The sequence below is a fragment of the Pyrus communis genome, chromosome 10 (assembly GCF_041283825.1).
Source record: "Pyrus communis isolate YQ-2024b chromosome 10, ASM4128382v1, whole genome shotgun sequence".
NCBI lineage: Eukaryota > Viridiplantae > Streptophyta > Magnoliopsida > Rosales > Rosaceae > Pyrus > Pyrus communis.
The window spans coordinates 32,372,576-32,393,482 of record NC_142574.1 but is presented as its reverse complement, the minus strand read 5'-3'; the positions used below and the strand labels follow the sequence as shown (position 1 = coordinate 32,393,482).

Here is a 20,907-nt window from a genome sequence, read left to right as displayed (position 1 = left end):
TGTCTTAAAAGCACTAATTCATGCAATTTTTCATTCAAAGACAGCTTTTATAAAATAAAAAAAAATTAGAGGAAGCAAAAACTTGCTAATACATTTAGTTGTAGCCAAAAGTATAGACAAGTACATTATGTCAAGAATACACTAAAATGACGATTATTTAATTGAGTGGTCTTTTACAACAATAATTTTTGAAGAAAAACCTAAAAGCTCAAAAGTTTGGATCATTGAAAAGCAATCTGACACTTGATTAATCTTATTTTTAATGAAACATGGTGATTATTTGTACGAACAAATTAAAGTTACACAATAATGTACAAATTACAACACAAAATTGGCAAAAACTAACCCAATTGGAAAGCCAAAACCAAGATATAAACAACCACCCTAGAATAGCTTGCTTGCAAACTTTTCAGGGAAAACAGCAAGATGCTTGAGTTCTGATAAGCTTCTTCCAAGCTGCAAAGCCACCTTCAATTCAAACACTCCCCCATTCTCTCTCCTCTCAACTTGTTTCTCTCTCAAATTTGATTCAATACTCTCTTGCATCAGCCTAAAAAAACCAGCATTGCTCCTGTACATTTCAACCACCATCCCAACTTGCCCACCATGCTCCAATGTATTCACAACACTAGCCAAAGCTCCACAAATCACCCCTACCATTACTCCCCACACCCCAAGATTGCCACTTGAACCCACAAAATTAGACCCCAAAGCTGCAAGGGCAGTTAAAATAGGACCAGAAATAGCCAAAACTCTGTTGACTTTCAAGGCTATTTCAGTCAATCTCAAGTACTCAGGCACATCCTTGCTCTTCAAAACCCTAACAACCTCTCTCATCTCCTCTTCCAACTTCTCATTCCACCCATTACTTCCATGTACTAAATTACCTTCAACCCCCCGAACCCTATTTTGATGATTCTGTACTCTTGGCCACCACACTGTGGGCTCCACAGTTTTGGGAAACTTGTCGAGCATTTCACCTAACAAAGGAAGAGGGTAAGCCCTGTCCAATGCCAACACTTTATCTATTGCTTCATTCACATCCACATTACTAATGTTATTGCTTACACTGTTATTGTTGAGAGATAGGGTTGTTTGAATCTGTGCATGGAGCTGCTTGAACAGCCTCGCCGCGTTCTGCTGCTCCTCGGCGAGCTGGGACGGTTGGATTTTGTTTGTCACCGCCAGCATGGCGGTGGCGGATATGTAGAGAAGAGTGGAAGAGAGCTTGAGAGCCATAAAGGGTGCTTTTGCAGTAGAGATAGCACTAGCAGCAGCTGCAAGTCCTGCCATGGTTGCAGCAGTGAGAGTTATTGCATTGATGGAGATTAAAAGGAGATGGTTCCAATTGTCACGCTGAGCTCCGATGTTCTTATGCATCTCCACTCTGTCTGCAATGGCTTCCATGATTGCATACAGCTTAGGAATCACCGTTTGATCATCTGACATATTGCCAGTGGTGTTGATTTTGATGGAAGAGTTGAAATAATCGTTTTCCAAGTTCTGGATCAAACTTCTGGTTGGGATCTTGGGAGGAGGAGAAGTTGGAGGACTCACCTGGAACTTTGGTGTATTATTGGTAGTAGCTTTGATTACTTGTTTGTGAAAACGCATTTGATTAGGTGATCCCATCAAGCAAAAGATGCTTGAAGCTTGAAAAGTTGCCATACTTTCTTTGGCTTGATCGAATTTTTATTATATATTTATATATGAGCTGTATATTGGTTGTGGGTTTGGTGGTTGGAGTTGTGGATTGCCTTTAGGCATGGAGGATGAAGTAGTGAAATATTTGTACTCGGTATAGTATTTATACAACAACACTGCTTTGCTTAATGCATATAGAATGACTTATCAGCACTGGAGAATTCATCGTAGTAGTATATCAAACCAATAACGCATTATAATATGTTTAATTTAAAGAGGCATTTGTTGATTCGTCTTCTGAACTTGTACGCAGCTGTCAATTCCCCTCCTGAACTTTAATTTTAGCCAATTACCTCTTTGAACTTTTATAATTAGTCAATTTCCCCCTTGAACTTTAATTTTAGCCAATTACCCCTTGAACTTTTATAAATAGCCAATCCCCCCTGCGTTAAATTTTTAAAACTTTCATTCATTTTTCATCATTTTTACCCTTATACAGTTGTCATGTGTTGTTTCCGTGATCAAGATGGATTAAAATTCTTAAAATCTAATGTCAGGGGGGGAATTGGTTATTTATAAAAGTTTAGGTGGTAATCGGTTAAAGTTAAAGTTTAAAGGGGAAATTGGCTAATTATAAAGGTTTAGGGGTGTAATTGGCTAAAATTAAAGTTCATGGGGGAGATTGACAATTCCATACAAGTTCAGGGGACAAATCAACAAATATGCCTAATTTAAACGATAACAATGCATAATTAGTTTGAAATACAGTCAATTATTTTTCTGATATTGATTAGTTTCTCTTCCTTACATATAACATTCATGCAAAACTAACTCGTTAAAATTGTATTGTAGTAGAGGCAAATGGTAGACACAAAACAAAGCGTCTTTGTTGAGAGTTCGAATATACTCCATCTCCATGAACACGAGTCATCTAATGTAATGGCTTATTATATCTTGGGGTTTGAGCATGTGACACACTGGGATACAGATATTGACTTATCAACAGGCATAGCGAGTAGATCATTGGTACGTCCAATGGCATATCGAGACAAATGTGACTTGTCATAGCCCTTATTATTTAATTGAATTCTATGACCAAACCAGTACCGTATAAAAGTTAATATCACATCTTTAATAGAGATGAGATCCGTCTGTGTTAATCGGTTCTATAACTTTATTAAAAATATGGCAAATGTAGCTTTCCTTAATTCAAAATTATCATAAATTATTGGTCTACATTTTCCTAGTTTATCTCTCAATTTTGGTAATGGCCTAGTAGCCTGCTAGTGGCACTGCTCCTCCTCATACTCTGAAACGAAGGGATCTTTGTAGTGGTTCATTCAACTCCTAATTATTATGTAGTGGTTTTCTTCATTATTTGGAATAGTGCAAAGATGATGTGTTTTTCACAATAGCGGTGGTTTTCTTCTTTATTTGCATAACCTAAGTTCATGACCTATCTTTGTTAAAGTGTTTAATCTTTGAAAATCCTTCCTAGCTAGCTACTAAATTAGTATAAGTTTTAATTGAATTATTTCACAATCTTGTATTACAAGCATCTGACTTGGGGATGCACAACATGTGTGATTAGTAAGCCATCCCAAAGTTCATTTTATACATGTGTTTTTAAATAACAAAAACCAATTTCTAATATTCCAAGCGGAACTACAGCAAAGTATTATCCCATTAAGTGAGGTCGACTGTATGAATTCTAGAACACCATTACGCTCAGTTTTGCTCCTAGTTTTGTTAGCTTTAAGTATTTCACGTATTTTCTAAAGTGTAAGAAAATAAATTGATATCGAACTCGCTATTTATGATATTCAAACCTAACACTTATCATAAATAATGGAAACCCGATTTGACCACGAGCGTCACGGTCAGTGACTCGGTGCAACATTCAACACTTAGTTGAAGGTGAGATCGCCAACATGTTAGATAACTTAGATTAATATTATTCAAAGAACATTAGAGACTCAGTCATTTGCCCTCCAATCTCCATGCTTGTTTTATATATTTCTTGTCCCCTTGCTCTGAGAGCTTTGCGCTATCTCATTCACATGCAATGCAATGATGCAAAGTGTGGTCTCCAACACCAACACGGTAAGCAAAATACTGCTTAGATTTGGAATCGTAGGCAGTTTATATGAAACGTGTATACACTGTGTCACTATCTAAAGCCAATCACAATTTCATAAACGTTTTTATATAACAGCGAGTTATTAACTTGAGATATAGTCACAGTTAAAGGTGGCAAATCAACCAATTGGATTGTTGATGCGTACCTATTAAAACCCATTTAGTTTGATTTCACCTTACACTATCTTCACCACTATCAATCTCACTTCTATATTATGGTGATTTCAAATTAGCTGGGTCTCGACAGGTACCTATTAACAACTCAATGAGTTGATTTGCAACCTCTAATCACACTGTCATTCAAGTTGGACTGCACAACAAACCTCTTTGATTTGTCACATGCCAATTTACACTTGTTTGGCAAAAAATAATGAAAACAGATCACTCATTTTATTCATTGAAAACATTTTCTACAACATCCAGCATACAAGAAAAAGGGAATCAATATGAGTTCATAATTGTTCAAGAGCGATCATCTGTGAGCTAACTAGAATAACTCAATGGGGGCAACAAATCATCTGAGGCCAATCGAAAATTTTCATCGGTTTCACTTGGCCTTTGGTAATGCCACAGATCTTGCCTGTAAGTTTAGGAAAATTCCCCTGAAAAAAAAAAGGGAAATTACAAGGCAGTTTGTTAACGAATCAAGAAGAATGAACTAAATGCATATTATCGAGCAAAAAGGAGGTTAAGTTTATAGTACGTTACCAGCCAAAAGCGACCAAGCTGTGGAAGATGACACGGAGGTGCAGTGGCACATACTGGTGATTTATCCACCCCAGAACAGGCCAGAACTGCATTTCCACCCATCTCAAGGTTTTACGATTACGAATGCTTTTACATTTTCGTATGTCATAGTAATAGTATAAATCATAACAGGAAGAGAACTATACCGTCCACGATGTGTATTGAACCTTTGGGTAGTCCGTCTTGATTTTACTTTTCACTTGCATCCAAGGTCTTCCTGCTTTTCATATCTCCATTAGACAATTAAGCAACAAAGTTCACACCATCTGTCACACTAACTTATGCTAAACACTCGTATCTGTCCCACATGCTAGTGTGCCTCTTACAGGCTGCTTTCTTTGAAAATTTAAGAGCTGTTTGATAGATCAATAATATTATAATCTAATTTTTAAATACTACAACTTTAGATCTTAAAACATACAAATCTTAAGGGCACATAGGTACTATTGCATTCCAACTGTATTTTTCACATGGCAACATTTAAAACATAAACAAAATGTTGAGATCGAAGGTTTTCACATATACTTACCCTCCACAACCAACCCATAGTAAAGCATGAAAACCAAGTTATTCCAGGGAGAAGCCGTCAGCTGTTCCACCAGCACCTGAAAACATAATTTCATCAGGAATATTAGAATGACCAATACGTTCTTCCACTTTTTTCGTGGAGGCGGGGGAATGGAAAATGGGAGCATGAAGGAAGGTATAGCCTGCCTTCTTTGCTACTGTTTTTGAATCCTTCTTCCCCTTGAAAATCTTATCTAGTATGGTATGCAGGAAATGCCCAAATGGTCCAAGATAAACAGCTCCTAGAAGCTGCATTTAGAAATGCTATACATGTAAAATATATGCCACAGTAGTTATACACATTAAAACATCTTAGCAGATTTACAATTTCATCAAACCAAACTTCTCATAGACAACAAGAAACTATATTATCACCGGAAAACAATTGTAATTATGGCTGCAAAATATAGCAGATTTACAATTTCATCTAACCAACTTTACTACTTTCGAAAATCCCTCTTTCTATCATATACAGTATGCACACATACACAGATCAAAGATACAAACTTTTATAAAATCGGCGATATGGAATCCTAATAGAACTTACCACTTTGAGAAGGAGCCGTCTTATCTGAAGTTTCTGAATGCCGGTGAGCTTCTGCGACACTATGTCACTGATCGCTGACAAAACCCCCGCTGTAATTGCCTGTTCAGATAACAAACAAAGTGAAGATCACCAAAAATTCCCAATTAACAACTTGTTGCACTCATATTATTCAACTTGAAAAACCAATTAACTACTAATCACAATTAAGGAACATGAGCTGAAAATACATCATCTTTGAAGAAACCCAGATGAGAAAGCAATCTAAACATACAAAAAAATTCAATCTTTGGGGGTTTACTCAACTTTCTCGGGAACCAAACAGGGGTTTAAAAGATAGAAAACAGAGGAAATCAAGATATCCCAGAAAAAAAGTGAGACCGATAATTTGATAAAAGGCATAGAATTTGACCTTGGTTCTGAGCGGATGATGCTGAAGCTGAAGCAAGTACTGCTGCAACCCCTTCTTTGCAATCGACCCCATCAGAATTCCAACTTTGAGAGGAATAATTGGGTGTAGTCAATTTTCTGTTGGGTTAGGTCCATTGATTATTCATATCAATCTTTTTTATTATCTTTTTATTAAATTATAATAAATATAATTCTTTATTTATAGATTTATTACTCTATTGCAAGACGAAACATAAGAATAAATTTTTTTGTTTACTTCATATTTCAATTTTTTTTTTAAATCAGTTGGTGGCTTCGTCACGGTAATTTCTCTTTCGGAGGCTGGAAAGACTCATAAAGACGTTTCAGCCTCTCATGCTCACCATTGTGTGATTCACCAACGTCACAAGAATTGAGCCCGAGACGAGATTAAATTATGTTTTCATTCTCTTTTAATTGATAAAGATAGTTCTCTAAATATAATATATAAATTTTAATAAATTACTTTTGTGTGTATATATATATATATATATATATATATTAGACCGTAATTTGTAGATAAAAACATTCATAAGTTAATAAACTCAAAGCATGAAGTGGTAAGTTAAGCCACAACTCCACCGCCGATTCAAGTGAACGAAATGAGATTAGTGCAAGTTTTGACCAAAAACAATAATAATTAAAGAAAAACAGAAGAAGAAAGATTGCAAATAAAAAATTAGAATCTAATACGTTGAGGTTTGAAAACGAGTAACTGGGTGACCTCTTCAAACTGCAAGTTTATTAAGATTGACCGAGAAAAATCAAGTTATGAAGAGAGACCTCTTCAAATTGCATGTAAAATTTTGAAATTGACCAAAACAAATAGTAGATAATTATTCAAATATTGCATTAGTGAGAGTGACTCAATTGCAATGGTGGACGAAATATGAACCAAAAATAAAATAAACAAACATTTGACATTTGAGCTATTAAACTTCTTCATCGAATAATAATATTGACGATATTTTGTTTTGTTGAATTTGACATTTTTTGTCAAATATTAATGATATTACTTAAAAGATGACGGTCATAAACTGCCTTAATAGTAAAATGGGTCTAAAAAAGCACAATAATTATCCAAGAAATATGTGCATGAAGTATTAATGAGCTAATGTGATAGGGACGCAGAAATTCTCTCCATAGCAAAAGAAACATGCCAAACTCCCACAACAACTACTCTCTCCCTCCGTCGCTATCTCCTTCTCCACACATTACCGTCATCAGATCTGCATTTCTATGAAGCTTCAGGACTCCACCCATCTCTCTTTTTTCTTCCGAGTAAAATCCAGTTCTCAATATATTGGGACAGTAAATTAGAAAACTTGAAAGATTTTCATGGAGGTTTTTTGAGACAAGGGAAAGAGCGGAAGGATGAGGGACAACGCGCGGCGTGGGTTAGGGACATCGCAATGGCGTGGGTGAGGAATTCACTTTGAGCCGCACAGTTTTACGTGAATGGTTTGAGATTATTGGTTTGAAGGTCCGGTGAGAATCTAGTTCCAATATAATAGAGGCCACCACTTCACTATGGATTGTTTACGTGACAAATTAAATAAATAAAAACAGAAAGAGAAATACGCCAATTATAAAACTAAAATATCTGTAAAATATATCGTTGAGGTTTGAAAACTAGTAGTTGGGAGGGGGCACTTGGTCCACCCAAAAAATAGCATGCAGGTGAACAGAGACAGACAGACCATTTCAAATTAGAGGTCAGAAACTTGTACGTTGGACTTTAGATTAATAAAACCAAATTGTTAATTACTTATGCCATCACTATACGAATATACATTAATTAGCGGTGAACACAGGTATTGTCGATGTTTCGGTTTATTCCTTTATATTATGTGTTAATCCACATGTTTATTGATATGTAAAATACCATAAAATAAAATAAAAAACATAATAATACAATGTCATGCTACTCTCTGTTGTTGTAATTGTATTATTTGCTTTCATGAACTTTCAGTTCGTATCTCACATTCGTTCATTGATTGTTATCGTTTGTTCCGCAATCTAGATGTGATATTGATAATATGTTATATATTGATGACATACAAGTGTCTTGTACTTAATGGGTGACGAGTTAATAGATGAAGTGCGAATTGGGTGATGTGAGTTGCAAAACGGAAGTTTGGAGGGAAATGAGATACAGTTGCAAAAGTAAGTGTGAACTGATACTTTCGTGATAATTTAGAGTGCGGTATAATAATTTAGCAATTGGTAAAGCAATGTTAATTGTGTGTGCATCGAATTTTATATTAGTATAAGTTTTAAGTCGTGTAACGTCTTACCTATGCTAATACGTACTAACATGTTTGCATGAAATGAGAGAGAGAAGAGAGATAACGAGTGAAGGCAATGCAAAATAGTGGACCAAATTTTGAAGAGGAAAATTAAAAGAACAAGACTTCGCTGTTGAAATTTCGACAGGAGGTCTTGCTTATACCTAATTTTTGGTAAACACATGTTTAAGTTTTGATTTTTTTAATCAAAACTTGAATACGTGTCCATTTGAAATTGATTGTAAGCAAGAATTCCTGCTGAAATGTTTAATTAAAACTTGTATACGTGTCCACCCAAAATTAAATGTAAGCAGAAATTCCTGCTGAAATGTTCAGCAGCCAAGTTAATTCCAAATTAAAAAAATAAGGGAATGGGTCACGCTGCAGCAACAGGTCAACCAATAAACCAAGTCCAGTCAATAATTTCCAAATCTGACCCCTTCTTCCCTTTTCAGTTTTCGGCTGTCTCCATATATATACCCACCACGTCTCACCCTCTTCCTCCATTCCCAACTCTCTCCTCTCCTCCTCCTCCTCCGAACTGAAAACCCACCTCAGATAATCTGCTCTCAACACTTTAACAAAACACAGCACCCCAAGCAATCGAATGGCTTCCCTCCAAACTTCATCTCTCCTCTTCTCTTCACCCTCACGTTGTTCTTCCTCCAACAGAACCATAAATGCCGCCATTCATGTCCCGAAGCTCCCAAGAGTCAGCTTCACTGTCCCCAAACAAACGACGAAGCTCGTACTCGAAGGCCTCCAGTTGAAGGAACAAGTTCTGAAACACGAAAACATCGATTTGTATAAAAACAATCAGTCTGCAGCAGCAGCAACTCCTACAGCTTCCACGGCTCAGCTCTACGAGCTCTTAGAGGCGGTGGCGGACAGAGTGGAGATGCACGCAAACATTGGCGAGCAGCGCAATAACTGGAACGCACTCTTACTTAGCTCTATCAACATGATCACTCTCTCCGCTTCCCTCATGGCGGGAGTTAATGCAGCTGCTGGAACGTCCGTTTTGGCATTGAACATTTCATCGGCTATTTTATTTTCCGCAGCCACCGGAATGCTGCTTATCATGAACAAGATCCAGCCTTCGCAGCTCGCCGAGGAGCAGCGCAACGCAACGAGGTTGTTCAGGCAGCTCCAGAGTGAAATTGAGACGGTGTTTGCTCTTCGTGATCCTACTGAGAAAGATGTGAAGGAGACAATGGAGAAGGTTTTGGTTCTTGACAAAGCTTACCCTCTTCCGTTACTTGGTGCCATGCTCGAAAAATTCCCCAAAAAATTTGAGCCGGCTGTTTGGTGGCCTAGAAATGTTGTTCAATCCCAAAATCCAAGGAAACTGAAATCCCAGAAGGGAAAGAATGTGAATGGATGGAGTGAAGAACTTGAAAGTGAAATGAGAGAAATTATTCAAGTTGTGAAGAGCAAGGACATTGAAGACTATGAGAGATTAGGGAGCTTGGTTCTAAAGATCAACAAGATTTTGGCAGTTTCGGGCCCTGTGCTTACTGGGATTGCGGCTGTTGGATCCGCTTTTGTAGGCCATGGATCAGCCACTGCCGCGGTTGCAGCAGTGGCTGCAGGCTCGTTGGCTAGCGCAGTGAATGCTTTTCAGCACGGCGGGCAAGTAGGGATGGTATTTGAGATGTATAGAAACTGCGCCGGCTTCTTCAACAAGTTAGAAGATTCAATTGAAGCAGCACTTGGAGAACAAGACTTGGAGAATAGAGAAAATGGGGGGATTTTCGAAATGAAGGTTGCAATGCAGTTGGGAAGAAGCTTGGAGCAGCTCAGAGAACTTGCATCGAAATCAGCTTTGTATCGTTCGAATGGAGAACCCATAGACGAATTCGGCTGCAAGCTTTTCTAAGTAGTTCATCAGATTTGTACAAACAGAAAGAAAGGAAAAATTCTTTGATTTCTTTTAGTTACTTTTAGAATTTAGCAATTCATTTGATTCTTTGTACAATGGTGTAACATACAAAATCTAATATTAACACTCAAATTTTCACACTACAATTTGTTTCTTAATTCGTCTAATTAAGCTTTGTTTGGCGTCAAACAACCCGGCTTTGTGCTTAATTAGTGTTATTGACTTTTTAAACATAATTTTCATGCCCTAGTTGGGGGAGGAAGTTCTGAGTTCTGATCATGCTTACCAGAAAACTGCCTAGATTGGATGGCTTAGATTGACCTGAAATGTTGACTTTGGGGCACTGCCTGACCTTTGATTTGTTGACTTTGATAAGCGACATTCGGGTCAAAATAATCTCCTAAAAATTATGTTTTCCTTTTGGTCAAAACAAAAATAATATCATTATGTTAATTTTGAATCGGATCCTCTTTGCGAGGATCTCGGGAATCCGTTAATCTTGTCTGTTCATTATATATCGTGCGATTTAAAATTAAACACAAAAAATACTTCACAAAAATTGACTGCACAATATACGATGAACTGACACGATTCACAAATCCTCAAGATTCTCACCAAAATGACCTGGAGAGGATCCTGTTGGGTTAATTTTAGCTGTGAAACAGTAAATAACTACAGAAAAAGTTCATCCATGTCGGCAGGAAGAATCTGAATTCAGATCTTCTCCAGACCTCGCAGTCAGGAGCCGACGGACCACGTAATTCGGACCGTCTAAGTGAGGGAGAGCGAGATTCGAACTCTTAGTTTGTTGGAGGTGGATCAGTAGGATGGGGTAATGGGAGTCATAGGATTTAAAATGATTGGTATAGATTTCTTGGTCCCTTGGCTCCCGAATGCGAGATTCAAAGAGGATCTCGATTCGAAGAATCTACCATGTAAATATGTTACCTTGAAGAAAAAAATGTATTCCATTTCATTCCAGATTCATAAGCAAGTAGAGAATGGAAATTAGCATTGACAGAAACAGTCAAGTTTTATCAGGAAATCAAAAGGGAAACCGATTAGAAACCCGATGATGATGTACCACGCTTGAATTATGATGGCTTGTAGTATTTTGTAGGTACGAAAGGCATTTTCGTGACAGCTCCATCATAAGCCTTTCCTCGGACAATGATCTTAACTTTGGTTCCGGCCTTGTGTGATCCAGACTTCACGTACCCCATCGCTATGTTTTTCTTCAGGCAGGGGCTAAATCCTCCACTTGTGACTTCCCCAATGGTTTCACCTTTCTCGTTCTGAATCTCGCTGTGGCTTCTAGCAGGTGGACCTGATGAGATGAAACCAGCACGCCGGATTTTAGGACCTTCCTCGAGTTGCTTGAGTATTACCTCAGCACCAAGAAAGCCGCCCTCTGCCCTTCTTCTCTTCCCTATGGCCCATGTGAGTCCAGCCTCCACTGGTGTTGTGTGTTGCTCCATATCATTGCCATATAAACACAACCCAGCTTCCAGTCGGAGACTGTCACGAGCACCCAGACCTGTCAGCCTCACCTTCCCCTCGGATTTCTCCAAGATTGCCTTGGCAAGATCCACTGCATTCTCATCAGGAACCGAGATTTCAAATCCATCTTCACCGGTGTACCTAAAATTCTCAGTGAAAAGTGCAATCCAACGTCAATCACAGCTCGCTCCAACAAAACAGTAGAAATGGCAAATTCTTATATCAACAAAGAAGAGCACATAACATAAGAAAATTGCTTCACCCATCATCTTCAATGATGTTCTTAATGATTATATGAATGCATACGGGGCAAATAGAAATGACTAACAAGAATCTGAGCACCCACAAAAAACCATAAAATGATATCAACCAAGGGTCATCAGCTGAATTCGCATATGGCAACGTCGCAATAATCCCCACACTGTGCAAGGTAAATTGCTTGCTTTGGGAAAAACCACAAAAGAGATGGGAGAAAACATACCCAGTCCTTGTGAGAAAGCAGTGTGCACCATTGATTTCCAAAATTCGGAACTCTCCAAAATATAACTTGCTCAAATCCTCTTTTGTCAAGTGTTGAAGGGTTGGGGCAGCAAGAGGACCCTGCTCGAAAAAAGGGGAAAAAAAAAAAAAACTCGTAGTGTTACTCTCAAGGAATATTTTGATCAGCTATTGAATCAAAATCAAACCGTGTCCAGCCGGGAGCCTACTTCATTATCATAACTGCAGCAGTTTTAACTGATCGAACTATTGGTCAAATCAATACAAATAAGTTTCAATTGAACTAAACAACCTATCTTCTAATTGCAGCTTGAATTTCTTTTAAACATAATTTTTTTTTTATGTAAGAGAAAAGGAGCAGCAACTGAATCAGACAATTACAAATTCAAATGCAGTTAAATCAGACAATTTCCAGTATGCAACACCGCAATCACACACGCCAATTCTATCAAATGGGCAAGTGAATATCTCGAGAACACAAGTATATGGCAGATTCAGTAAAATAACAATATGAATCAACAAAGAAGAGTGAATATTTGAATCAAAGGATTGACCTGGAGAGCTAGAAGGGATCTCTCATCATGGATGTGCCATGAGACATCTCCCCCTTTAGCCTTGAATGCCTTCATATGCTCTTCTATGTGAGCAAGATCTTTATCCCTACATCCAGCATTCACCACCAGGTATATGTGGTCGTCAGTAACCTTGGTAATCACAGAGTCATCAATTGCCCCTCCCTTCTCATTTGTAAAGACAGTGAGTGTCCCCGTTCCAGGGGCAAGCGAAGCAACATCAGCAATGACAAGCTTTTCAAGGAAAGAAATGGAATCCTTCCCCTTAAGGCTCAGCCCACACATATGGGAGACATCAAACAGACTACCATTCTGCCTGCAGTTTATGGTGGAATCGATGATTGAGTCCTTGTACTGAATAGGCATTCCCCATCCAGCGAAAGGCACCATCTTAGCGCCATTTGCAACATGGAAGTCATAGAGGACTGTCTTTTTTAGCTCAGCGTCTGAGGCAAAGTATCGACGAGCTACAGCCTTCTTATCACCCTGAGCAATACGCCGGGTGATTGACTGGCCAAGTTGCCACAAACCCGCTCCTCTCATCTTAGCAGAAATATCTGAGACACATAATCAATCATAGTGACTTTTAGGTTCGTGTTACAAAATCGAGATAGGTCTGCTTTACTAGAAATGATATGCCTCCATAACTTGTCCTACAAACCAAACATATCCTAAACGGGCACCAAAAGTTCAAGCCAAATCCCCATAACTCAAAAACAACAACAATCACCACTCGGTTAGACTTTGTCGTCACTAGTTGCTGCGACGAAGAAAGTAACCAGAGATAAATCGATCGAAAATGTTGCATTGCATTGCATTTCATACAAGTTTTGTTAGTGTGGTTTCATACAAGTTACGTACCAAATTTTTGAACTTGGAAGTCGAAGGTCATCCAAATGGTATAAAAACACAGAGGAATTGATCAAGCAGGTCTCTTTACAATACAATTTTTAAACTTTGCATTTGAGAATCCACCAAGGCAACATAACAAGTTTTAAACCACTGAAAAAATGCTAGCAATCAATCAGATTCTATTACAAAAACAACAAAACAATTGAATCTCACACAGATCTCCTAATCTCACATTATCTAATCTGGAGAGAGAGAGAGAGAGAGAGAGAGAGAGAGAGAGGCATCCAATAAAACATTCCCAGAAAAACATACCCAATGAGATGCAATTACAGAACATGAAGAGAGAGAGAGAACAAGAAACTCACATGCTGAGATGGGTTATCTTCTACGTTATCTGTAGTTCTTCAGAAACAAGCAAATCTGAGACTGAGAGCCCAAAAGAGCATCTCCAAACTCAGAAAATGGTGGGTTTTATATATTTCTGAGTGAAAGTACGAGATAGTCAGAGACAGAGAAATTAAAATATAAAGGAAAAAACGAAAAAACGAAAAGGGTTGGTGGGAGGGTATGTATGTAGTGGGTGGAGGAGGGTTTTCCTTCCTAATCGAAATCGAGACAGCACGCCATCGTTAGTGAGTGGTGATATCACAACCTGACAAAATAAACCCCAATCCCCTTGTATTCTACGATCATATCGCTTTCTTCACTCGCTCTGTGGGTCGGATTCGGGTTTTGCCCGTTTTATATTCCTGATGTGTTCATGTAAACTTAGGGTCCATGACACGCAATGTTGATTTTGGACTAATGCTTGTATTAGGAAACTTAATTACAATAAGAATGTAAAAGGTAATAGAAGTGGTCAACTTGTGACTCTTTACGTTTTAGATGATTTTCGAGAAGAGATTTTACTCTTCTTCAAGTACACTGCATTTTCAGATCGTATCAATTTATATTTTATTTAGTTAACCGTATAAATCAACATTTAATTGATGATGTGGTAATTGGGTTACATGTTTCTAAGATGCATAGGTTTCAATGGAGATAGAAATTGATGAATAGTTATCGTTTTGGGGTGTAGAATAGAAGCCAAAACTCCACAAGTCATTTAGTTTTATGCGGTAAGTATAGCTTCTATGTCAACTCATAAAGAAATTACATGCAATGCTAATTAGTCATCAATTTTACGACGAATTAGACAATTGTACAACTTGTTGATATAGTTAATATAATTTCAGAATCTCATGGTATGATGTGAAAAATTTGAAACCTCATGAACCATTGTGATTCTCTAATACAAAGTCTCACATACAATAGCAAGGACTTATATTAATGAGTGTAAACAAGTGTATGTTTTGTGTAACTCCAAGATCAATCTCAGTTAATATTGCCATAACAAAACAAAAATTAAGAACAAAACAGGGAAAATTCAAATTGGGTAACTTAATTAATTATTCCATATCTAGCAACCATGTATACATGGTATACTCAAGGCGATCCACCATCAGCTCCCTGCCCTTCAACCACCCCCGTTCCAGCTGCAGCTCCAGCCCCAGCTCCAGCTCTGGATTCAGCCCCCGATGCAGCTCCGGTACCAACACCAACGCCGTCACCATAGCCTACTCCTACTCCACTTCCGAACCCACCACCAAAACCAACTCCCTTACCATATGGATATCCATAACCAGGAAACTTGTGATGGAAAAATGCATACGTCTTTTCATCATCTAATTTAAATGCACCGCCGACGCTACCCTTGTTGTTCATTGCAACGTCCCTCCCAGCCTCCGTGGTGCTACTGAGTGTAGCTAGAACACCCAAAAGCACCAACATGATCAAAACATTAGCAGCAGCCATGATCTCAAGCTTTTAGTTCTTAGGTGAGGAGTAATAAGTAAGCTAAAGATTTGTGTGTATTCGATTTGGGACATTTCACTTCAGGTTGGGCGACTGAATTTATAGGTTGAAGAGCAAGACTAGAGAAGATGGAGGTTGAAATTAGGGAGATCCACTTCATGTACGTGAGTAACCTATATTTTTGGTTTATCAACAACACAACAACCCCGCGTATTGTTTGTGTGTTTGCATGAGAATTGGATGTTTTCTTTCCATTTCTAACCTCTATTATCTCTAATGGAGTTGAGAGAGGTTATTGAATTTGTATCACGCGTGGTTTGAAAGTCAAATGTAAAATCACACCATCGACATTGCACGTTTTGTGACGTTAATTTGTAATGAAAATTTTCAAGTCATGTCATTTGCACAGAACTATTTGTGGATCACTACACTACAAAAAAAATTGACACAATAACTACTGATATTAGTTGTACAAATAAGGTGCATAAAAGCATAGAAGTGACTAATTGGGTTATTAGCCACTCATGCCTTTCACTCACTCCATTTCGTACAGTTAAATGTTAATGCTAGTGTCAATTTAAGGTATCCGGTCGTTAATCTAATTGCACATGAAGCATAGATTGGAGGAGAATACTGAAAAAGAGGTACTAATTAACTCTAGAGTCACTTTTTTCAAGTTTCTACATTGTCTGCATAAAAATGTGCATGATGATTTTAAGTACCAAGACTGAGCTCAAGAGAGACATCATTCGCATCTGAATTCCCAGCTGCTTTGCTGAACCTCAACAGCTCACGAGAGGCTTTCGATGATGACGCGTTGAGTGATAGAGACATTATTCTTGCATCATATTCGCTTTTGGTACTGCCTAAATCTTCCAATTCCTTATGATTGCTCTCCTGAAAATTCAGACATATGGAATGGAATATTAAAGAACTGTTCAGAGCCAGAATGTCATAGGAGGGGGAGAGAGAGAGTACTTGTCCAATATTATCAGTGCATCTTTTGAGTAGATCATTGTCTACGATGAAAGAACTTGGTGCTTGATAGGGTAGTACTAATGGCTTCGTTTCATCCTTCCTGTAAAAATCATGAATATAAATCTCACATAACTAATAATGTTAATTAGGGAGATAAAACATAATTAATTAATTTACAATTACCTTTTCGCCAGAGGACTGGTGTTCTTGGTATCAAGGCCTTCAATGTAAACAGGTTGAGCAAAACTGATTGGCTTTAAGAAGTTTGAGTTGTTTGAGTGCTCAGAGACCTGCAACATACCAGTCCTCTGTGCTGCCAAAGCAGCTGCTGCAACAAAATGTCAATTTAATTATTGGCTAGAGCTTGAGAATTATGGTATTTTTTATGATTGCACAATTTTTTAAATGAAAAATAGAGAAGGAGAAAAAAACAAGAGACTTATGTTGTAATTAAATCAATTAGGTCTTCTTGAATTTTGAATATTCTTGAAGGTACCAAATTATCATAGAAAAATCTTACACATATTATTCCTAGGAATTACAAATCCAGAGAAATTGTGAGTAAATCAGCTATATATATTTATATATTCACATCTCATACAAAAATACTTTATGTTGCTGTATATAATACATGATGAAGGGAATATATAATACATAATATATATATATATATATATATATATATTGTGCAATAAAATTAAATGACCAAATTAATTATGAAAATTAGTCAAGAGTGAAAAGGAGCGAGGGCATGCATGTATGTACATGTGTACCTTGTATGCCTTGCTCATGCTTCATACTCCTGTACATCTATCCATCGTCAAAAACCTCAACGTTAGAAAGAATGAAAAACGAAATTTCAAAGTAATTAAGCTATTCCCTCCCCAAAATAAATAAGTAGAAAATACCAAATTTCAAAGTAATTAAGCTATTCCCTCTCCAAAATAAATAAGTAGAAAATACCAAATTAACAAGAGAGATTATTTTACGCTTAACAAGATCTAGCTATCTAGCTAGATCGCCAATTACCTGAAGATGGCTTTTAACGTGTGATATGTTAAGGCCTTTCACATTCATGATCTGTAAAACCATCTTTGGGGTGGCTCCTGTAATTAATTAAACACAAAAATAACATTTTAATAAAACTTTACTCTATATATAGGCTCTGTGTGTGTGTGTGTGTGTGTGTGTGTATCCGTGTGTGTAGGGAAAGAAGCTAAAATTACTTTGTTCTCCGCCAAGCCTTTCAACTGCATGCACAAAACAGCGGTGAAGATCAGGCGTCCAACGAAGCCGAGGCATTCTGGACCGAACATAAGGTCTCACCGGAGTCGATGATGACAGGGATGATTTCGACAGGCTGCCGATCATCTGACGATGACTGGCGGCGGCCGGAAAATGATGGTGGTAGCCGTGGACTACTAGATGCTTCCCTTGAGCTGTGCTTCTATTAGGAGTAACACCATCACCGCCGTCAAATGATGACGTGTGGGGTTTCTGATCACCATTGTCAACAGAAGAAGAGGGAGACCTCTTAAGAAATGAGGAGCTCTGGTGATGGTGATCATCTCCTTCAATTCTCTCCATTGCCTGATCTTTCATGTTGTAGAGAGAGAGAGAGCTAGCTATATATGAGATGGGGTCTCAGGGAATATATATGAATGCAAAGATGACCAGTTGGACTCTGTTGCTGAAATGTGTCTTCTAGTGGCAGCTTTTCTCTGGTTCAAAGGGACACAAAATTTTTAGTCCTTGGAGTCTCAATTGGAAAAAAGGAAAAAAAAAATACGCCCACAGAGAATTTCAGACTTTGCAGTCCTGCGCAGGTTGTGGTTTTATGTTTCAAAGTGCCTTCATGATTGGGTGAAAATGAAAGGTGAAATGTGAAAAAATCATATATAATATAATTCAATCTTAAAGTTCTTGGTGATATAATTTTTCTTGATTGAGTAACTACCTAGATAACACATTCTCTGGGTCTTTTTACACATTATAACTTGGTAAAAATACAAGGAAACCATTATTTATAGGTTTCTGGAGCTGCCCAGCAATATATATTTAAAACAGAAGAAATTTTTCAGTGTGTCGGAAACACGGCTCGATATACAAAGTGTAATAATACAAATAGTTGAATACTTGAAAAAAAAAAAAAAAACTTCCAAAACACTTGTTGTATAATACTGTATTATCCTAAAATAGAAATGATTAAAAAGTAAAGTCAATATATAATATAAATATGTGAATAGAATACAATATGGTATGGGAATCAACAAAGCAAACGTACGTTATAACAAGAAAAATAAATGGGGGTTGACAAGAAAACAAGGGAATGGCAGACATCCGTTATAACTTATACGTATGAATCTAATGGGTGACATAAGCAATTGCATCTTCAAAGGGAAACATATACCAAACCACCCAATAATTTTTCAAACCTCTCCGTCCTCAATCCTCACCAGTCAAGTGATAGAAAATTTTGATAAGGTTCTTTAATTTAGTGAGACTGACTGATTAAAATAACTCTTATAATGAGGAAGATTAATGTGAAGTTGAATAAAAAAAGTAAAAAACTCTCACGGTAATAAAAGATGTCATACTAATAACGTGGTCGGAATTCCTACCCAAGTATACTGAGTCAAGCCCCCTCTCCCGAATTCTAGCCGACAAAGACTTTCACTCCTTCACAAAGTCACACAGATATTTGTTCAACTAATTAATTAATGGATGACTCAAAGTCTCTCAATTCTGAAACGCAAGCAAAAGGATGGAACCTAAACCTCATTCACACACAAAGCACGCCATAGAAATAGATGAACACAAAATAATGAATAAGCTTGAGAGGAGGAAGAGAGAGAGAGAGAGAGAGAGAGAGAGGGGGAGAAATAATATTGAAAGTTGAAACGTAGACATGCTTCGCATGTCGGGCATTGCTAGCAGGGGGACACGCTGGGGATGAAAACGTCATTTAATGGGGGTTATGTAAGCACATCTGCATTGCATGCAGAGTGCAGTTAGGGTTGTGAAATTTCGATGGAATTAATTAAAAGATTTCTTTAATTTATTTATTTGAATTTATTTGTTTGGAACACAGACAAAATGGCTGAAACAAAATTCATGACATGGCTGGAACGTGGCCTCCATGGCCATACTCGTTCAGTAACAGCATCCAAAAGAAAGAGAAGGCGGTTTCAAATTTGGAAGAATACTCTCTCTCTCTCTCTCTCTCTCTCTCTCTCTCTCTCTCATCAGAGTGTTTTTGTGGCAGTGTCATACATTGGCAGGGCCGCAGAAGCATGGACGTTAAGTGTTGTGTGACATCCTAAGCAATTAAAGCCATTTTTTCTTCTTCTTTTTATTCTTTAAAAATAATAAATAAAGAGTTTTTCTTTTGTAAATGTATAAATAAGAGGGATGTGATATCTACACATCCTTTTTTACTTTTCACACACCCTTCTAATTTTGGATCGTCGGATCGGATGAAATGAAAAAGATCAACGGACATAAATTAACAAGGGATGTGTGAGAAGTAAAAAAGGGTGTGTAGATAGCACACCCCAATAAAGAAATCTTTGGTTAAGTTAAGTAAGCAAAACGAATAATGATGGTGGAATGCAGGGCTGGGTTCGGTTGAAATTTCAATTCGGTTCGGTTTCATTTTTTGTTTGTTCCATTTTTTCAGTTCGGTTCGGTTTCGAAATTGAACTGAAATTTCAATTCGGTTCGGTTCCTTTTTTTTTTTATGTTTCGTTTTTTCAGTTTGGTTTCAATTTTTTATTTTTTCAAAAAATGAAAAAAATTGAAATCTAAAATTTTAACATCTCCAACACAATCATAACATAAGCGTATTTAACGCTTGACGAGAGATGATGGTTGGGACCTTGTACCAAGATATGCTATAAACACATTTAACGTTTGACGAGAGATGAAAATGCGGAAAATGAAACTGAAAGGATGATGCTGCAGAGAAAGAACCACTGCAAATGCATCATGGCTATAGGAAAAGTTTAAATTGGATCCTTTCAGAAGGTAGACATATCCCAAAACTCATACTGAATCGTATAATATCAGTAACGCACTACCAAATGATTGAGATGGTAGGAAGAATCTACTCCCAGAAATAATGCTGCAGAAAAATGATACATTCAAATCAATACACATGCGTGTCAGAGAAAGTATGGCAGAGGATGTCATCTCCTTATTATATGCTTAAGAAAAATAATGCTCTAGATCTATATATGGTTCTATACACGCTTAAGAGAAATAATACAACTTGTGTTACAATTTAAATAGATAATTAAATTAAAAAAAAATTTAATTTAATTAAGAGAAAATTAGAATCCCCTACACTTTTCTAATACTCTTTAGATTAAACATTGGTTATATTTTGAAATTTGATTAGGACGCCTAAACAAT

The 20,907-nt window shown here is 37.3% G+C and overlaps 4 protein-coding genes and 1 pseudogene across 6 annotated transcripts; 1 reads left to right on the top strand and 4 right to left on the bottom strand.

Moving 5' to 3' along the window:
* Window positions 1-215: 215 nt before the first annotated feature.
* On the bottom strand, window positions 216-1,857 carry LOC137727428 (putative F-box protein At4g22030 pseudogene; annotated as a pseudogene). Its single transcript, XR_015952129.1, has one exon. The product of XR_015952129.1 is annotated as a putative F-box protein At4g22030 pseudogene (transcript).
* Window positions 1,858-4,151: 2,294 nt separating this feature from the next.
* On the bottom strand, window positions 4,152-6,212 carry LOC137729132 (peroxisomal membrane protein PMP22). Of its 2 annotated transcripts, XM_068467973.2 has the most exons (7): window positions 6,054-6,212; window positions 5,645-5,743; window positions 5,245-5,346; window positions 5,060-5,135; window positions 4,677-4,747; window positions 4,492-4,577; window positions 4,152-4,385 (listed from the first exon to the last, which is right to left on the bottom strand). In XM_068467973.2, the coding sequence occupies exons 1-7, from the start codon at window positions 6,123-6,125 to the stop codon at window positions 4,331-4,333; spliced, it is 561 nt and encodes a 186-aa protein (XP_068324074.2). In that variant the 5' UTR covers window positions 6,126-6,212; the 3' UTR covers window positions 4,152-4,330. The 2 variants fall into 2 exon arrangements, with proteins under 2 accessions (XP_068324074.2, XP_068324076.2); XM_068467975.2 differs by lacking the exon at window positions 5,245-5,346.
* Window positions 6,213-8,879: 2,667 nt separating this feature from the next.
* On the top strand, window positions 8,880-10,373 carry LOC137727340 (putative F-box protein At4g22030). The gene has a single exon (XM_068466207.2). The coding sequence runs from the start codon at window positions 8,966-8,968 to the stop codon at window positions 10,235-10,237; it is 1,272 nt and encodes a 423-aa protein (XP_068322308.2). The 5' UTR covers window positions 8,880-8,965; the 3' UTR covers window positions 10,238-10,373.
* An 816-nt stretch (window positions 10,374-11,189) lies between these two features.
* LOC137727997 (aminomethyltransferase, mitochondrial) lies at window positions 11,190-14,333 on the bottom strand. The gene is made up of 4 exons (XM_068466873.2): window positions 14,028-14,333; window positions 12,793-13,367; window positions 12,222-12,340; window positions 11,190-11,881 (listed from the first exon to the last, which is right to left on the bottom strand). The coding sequence occupies exons 2-4, from the start codon at window positions 13,351-13,353 to the stop codon at window positions 11,335-11,337; spliced, it is 1,227 nt and encodes a 408-aa protein (XP_068322974.2). The 5' UTR covers window positions 13,354-13,367; window positions 14,028-14,333; the 3' UTR covers window positions 11,190-11,334.
* A 1,803-nt stretch (window positions 14,334-16,136) lies between these two features.
* On the bottom strand, window positions 16,137-18,117 carry LOC148693934 (uncharacterized). Its single transcript, XM_088677959.1, has 6 exons — window positions 17,721-18,117; window positions 17,524-17,600; window positions 17,268-17,304; window positions 16,678-16,819; window positions 16,495-16,594; window positions 16,137-16,413 (listed from the first exon to the last, which is right to left on the bottom strand). The coding sequence occupies exons 1-6, from the start codon at window positions 18,094-18,096 to the stop codon at window positions 16,231-16,233; spliced, it is 915 nt and encodes a 304-aa protein (XP_088534085.1). The 5' UTR covers window positions 18,097-18,117; the 3' UTR covers window positions 16,137-16,230.
* Between the last annotated feature and the right edge of the window lie 2,790 nt (window positions 18,118-20,907).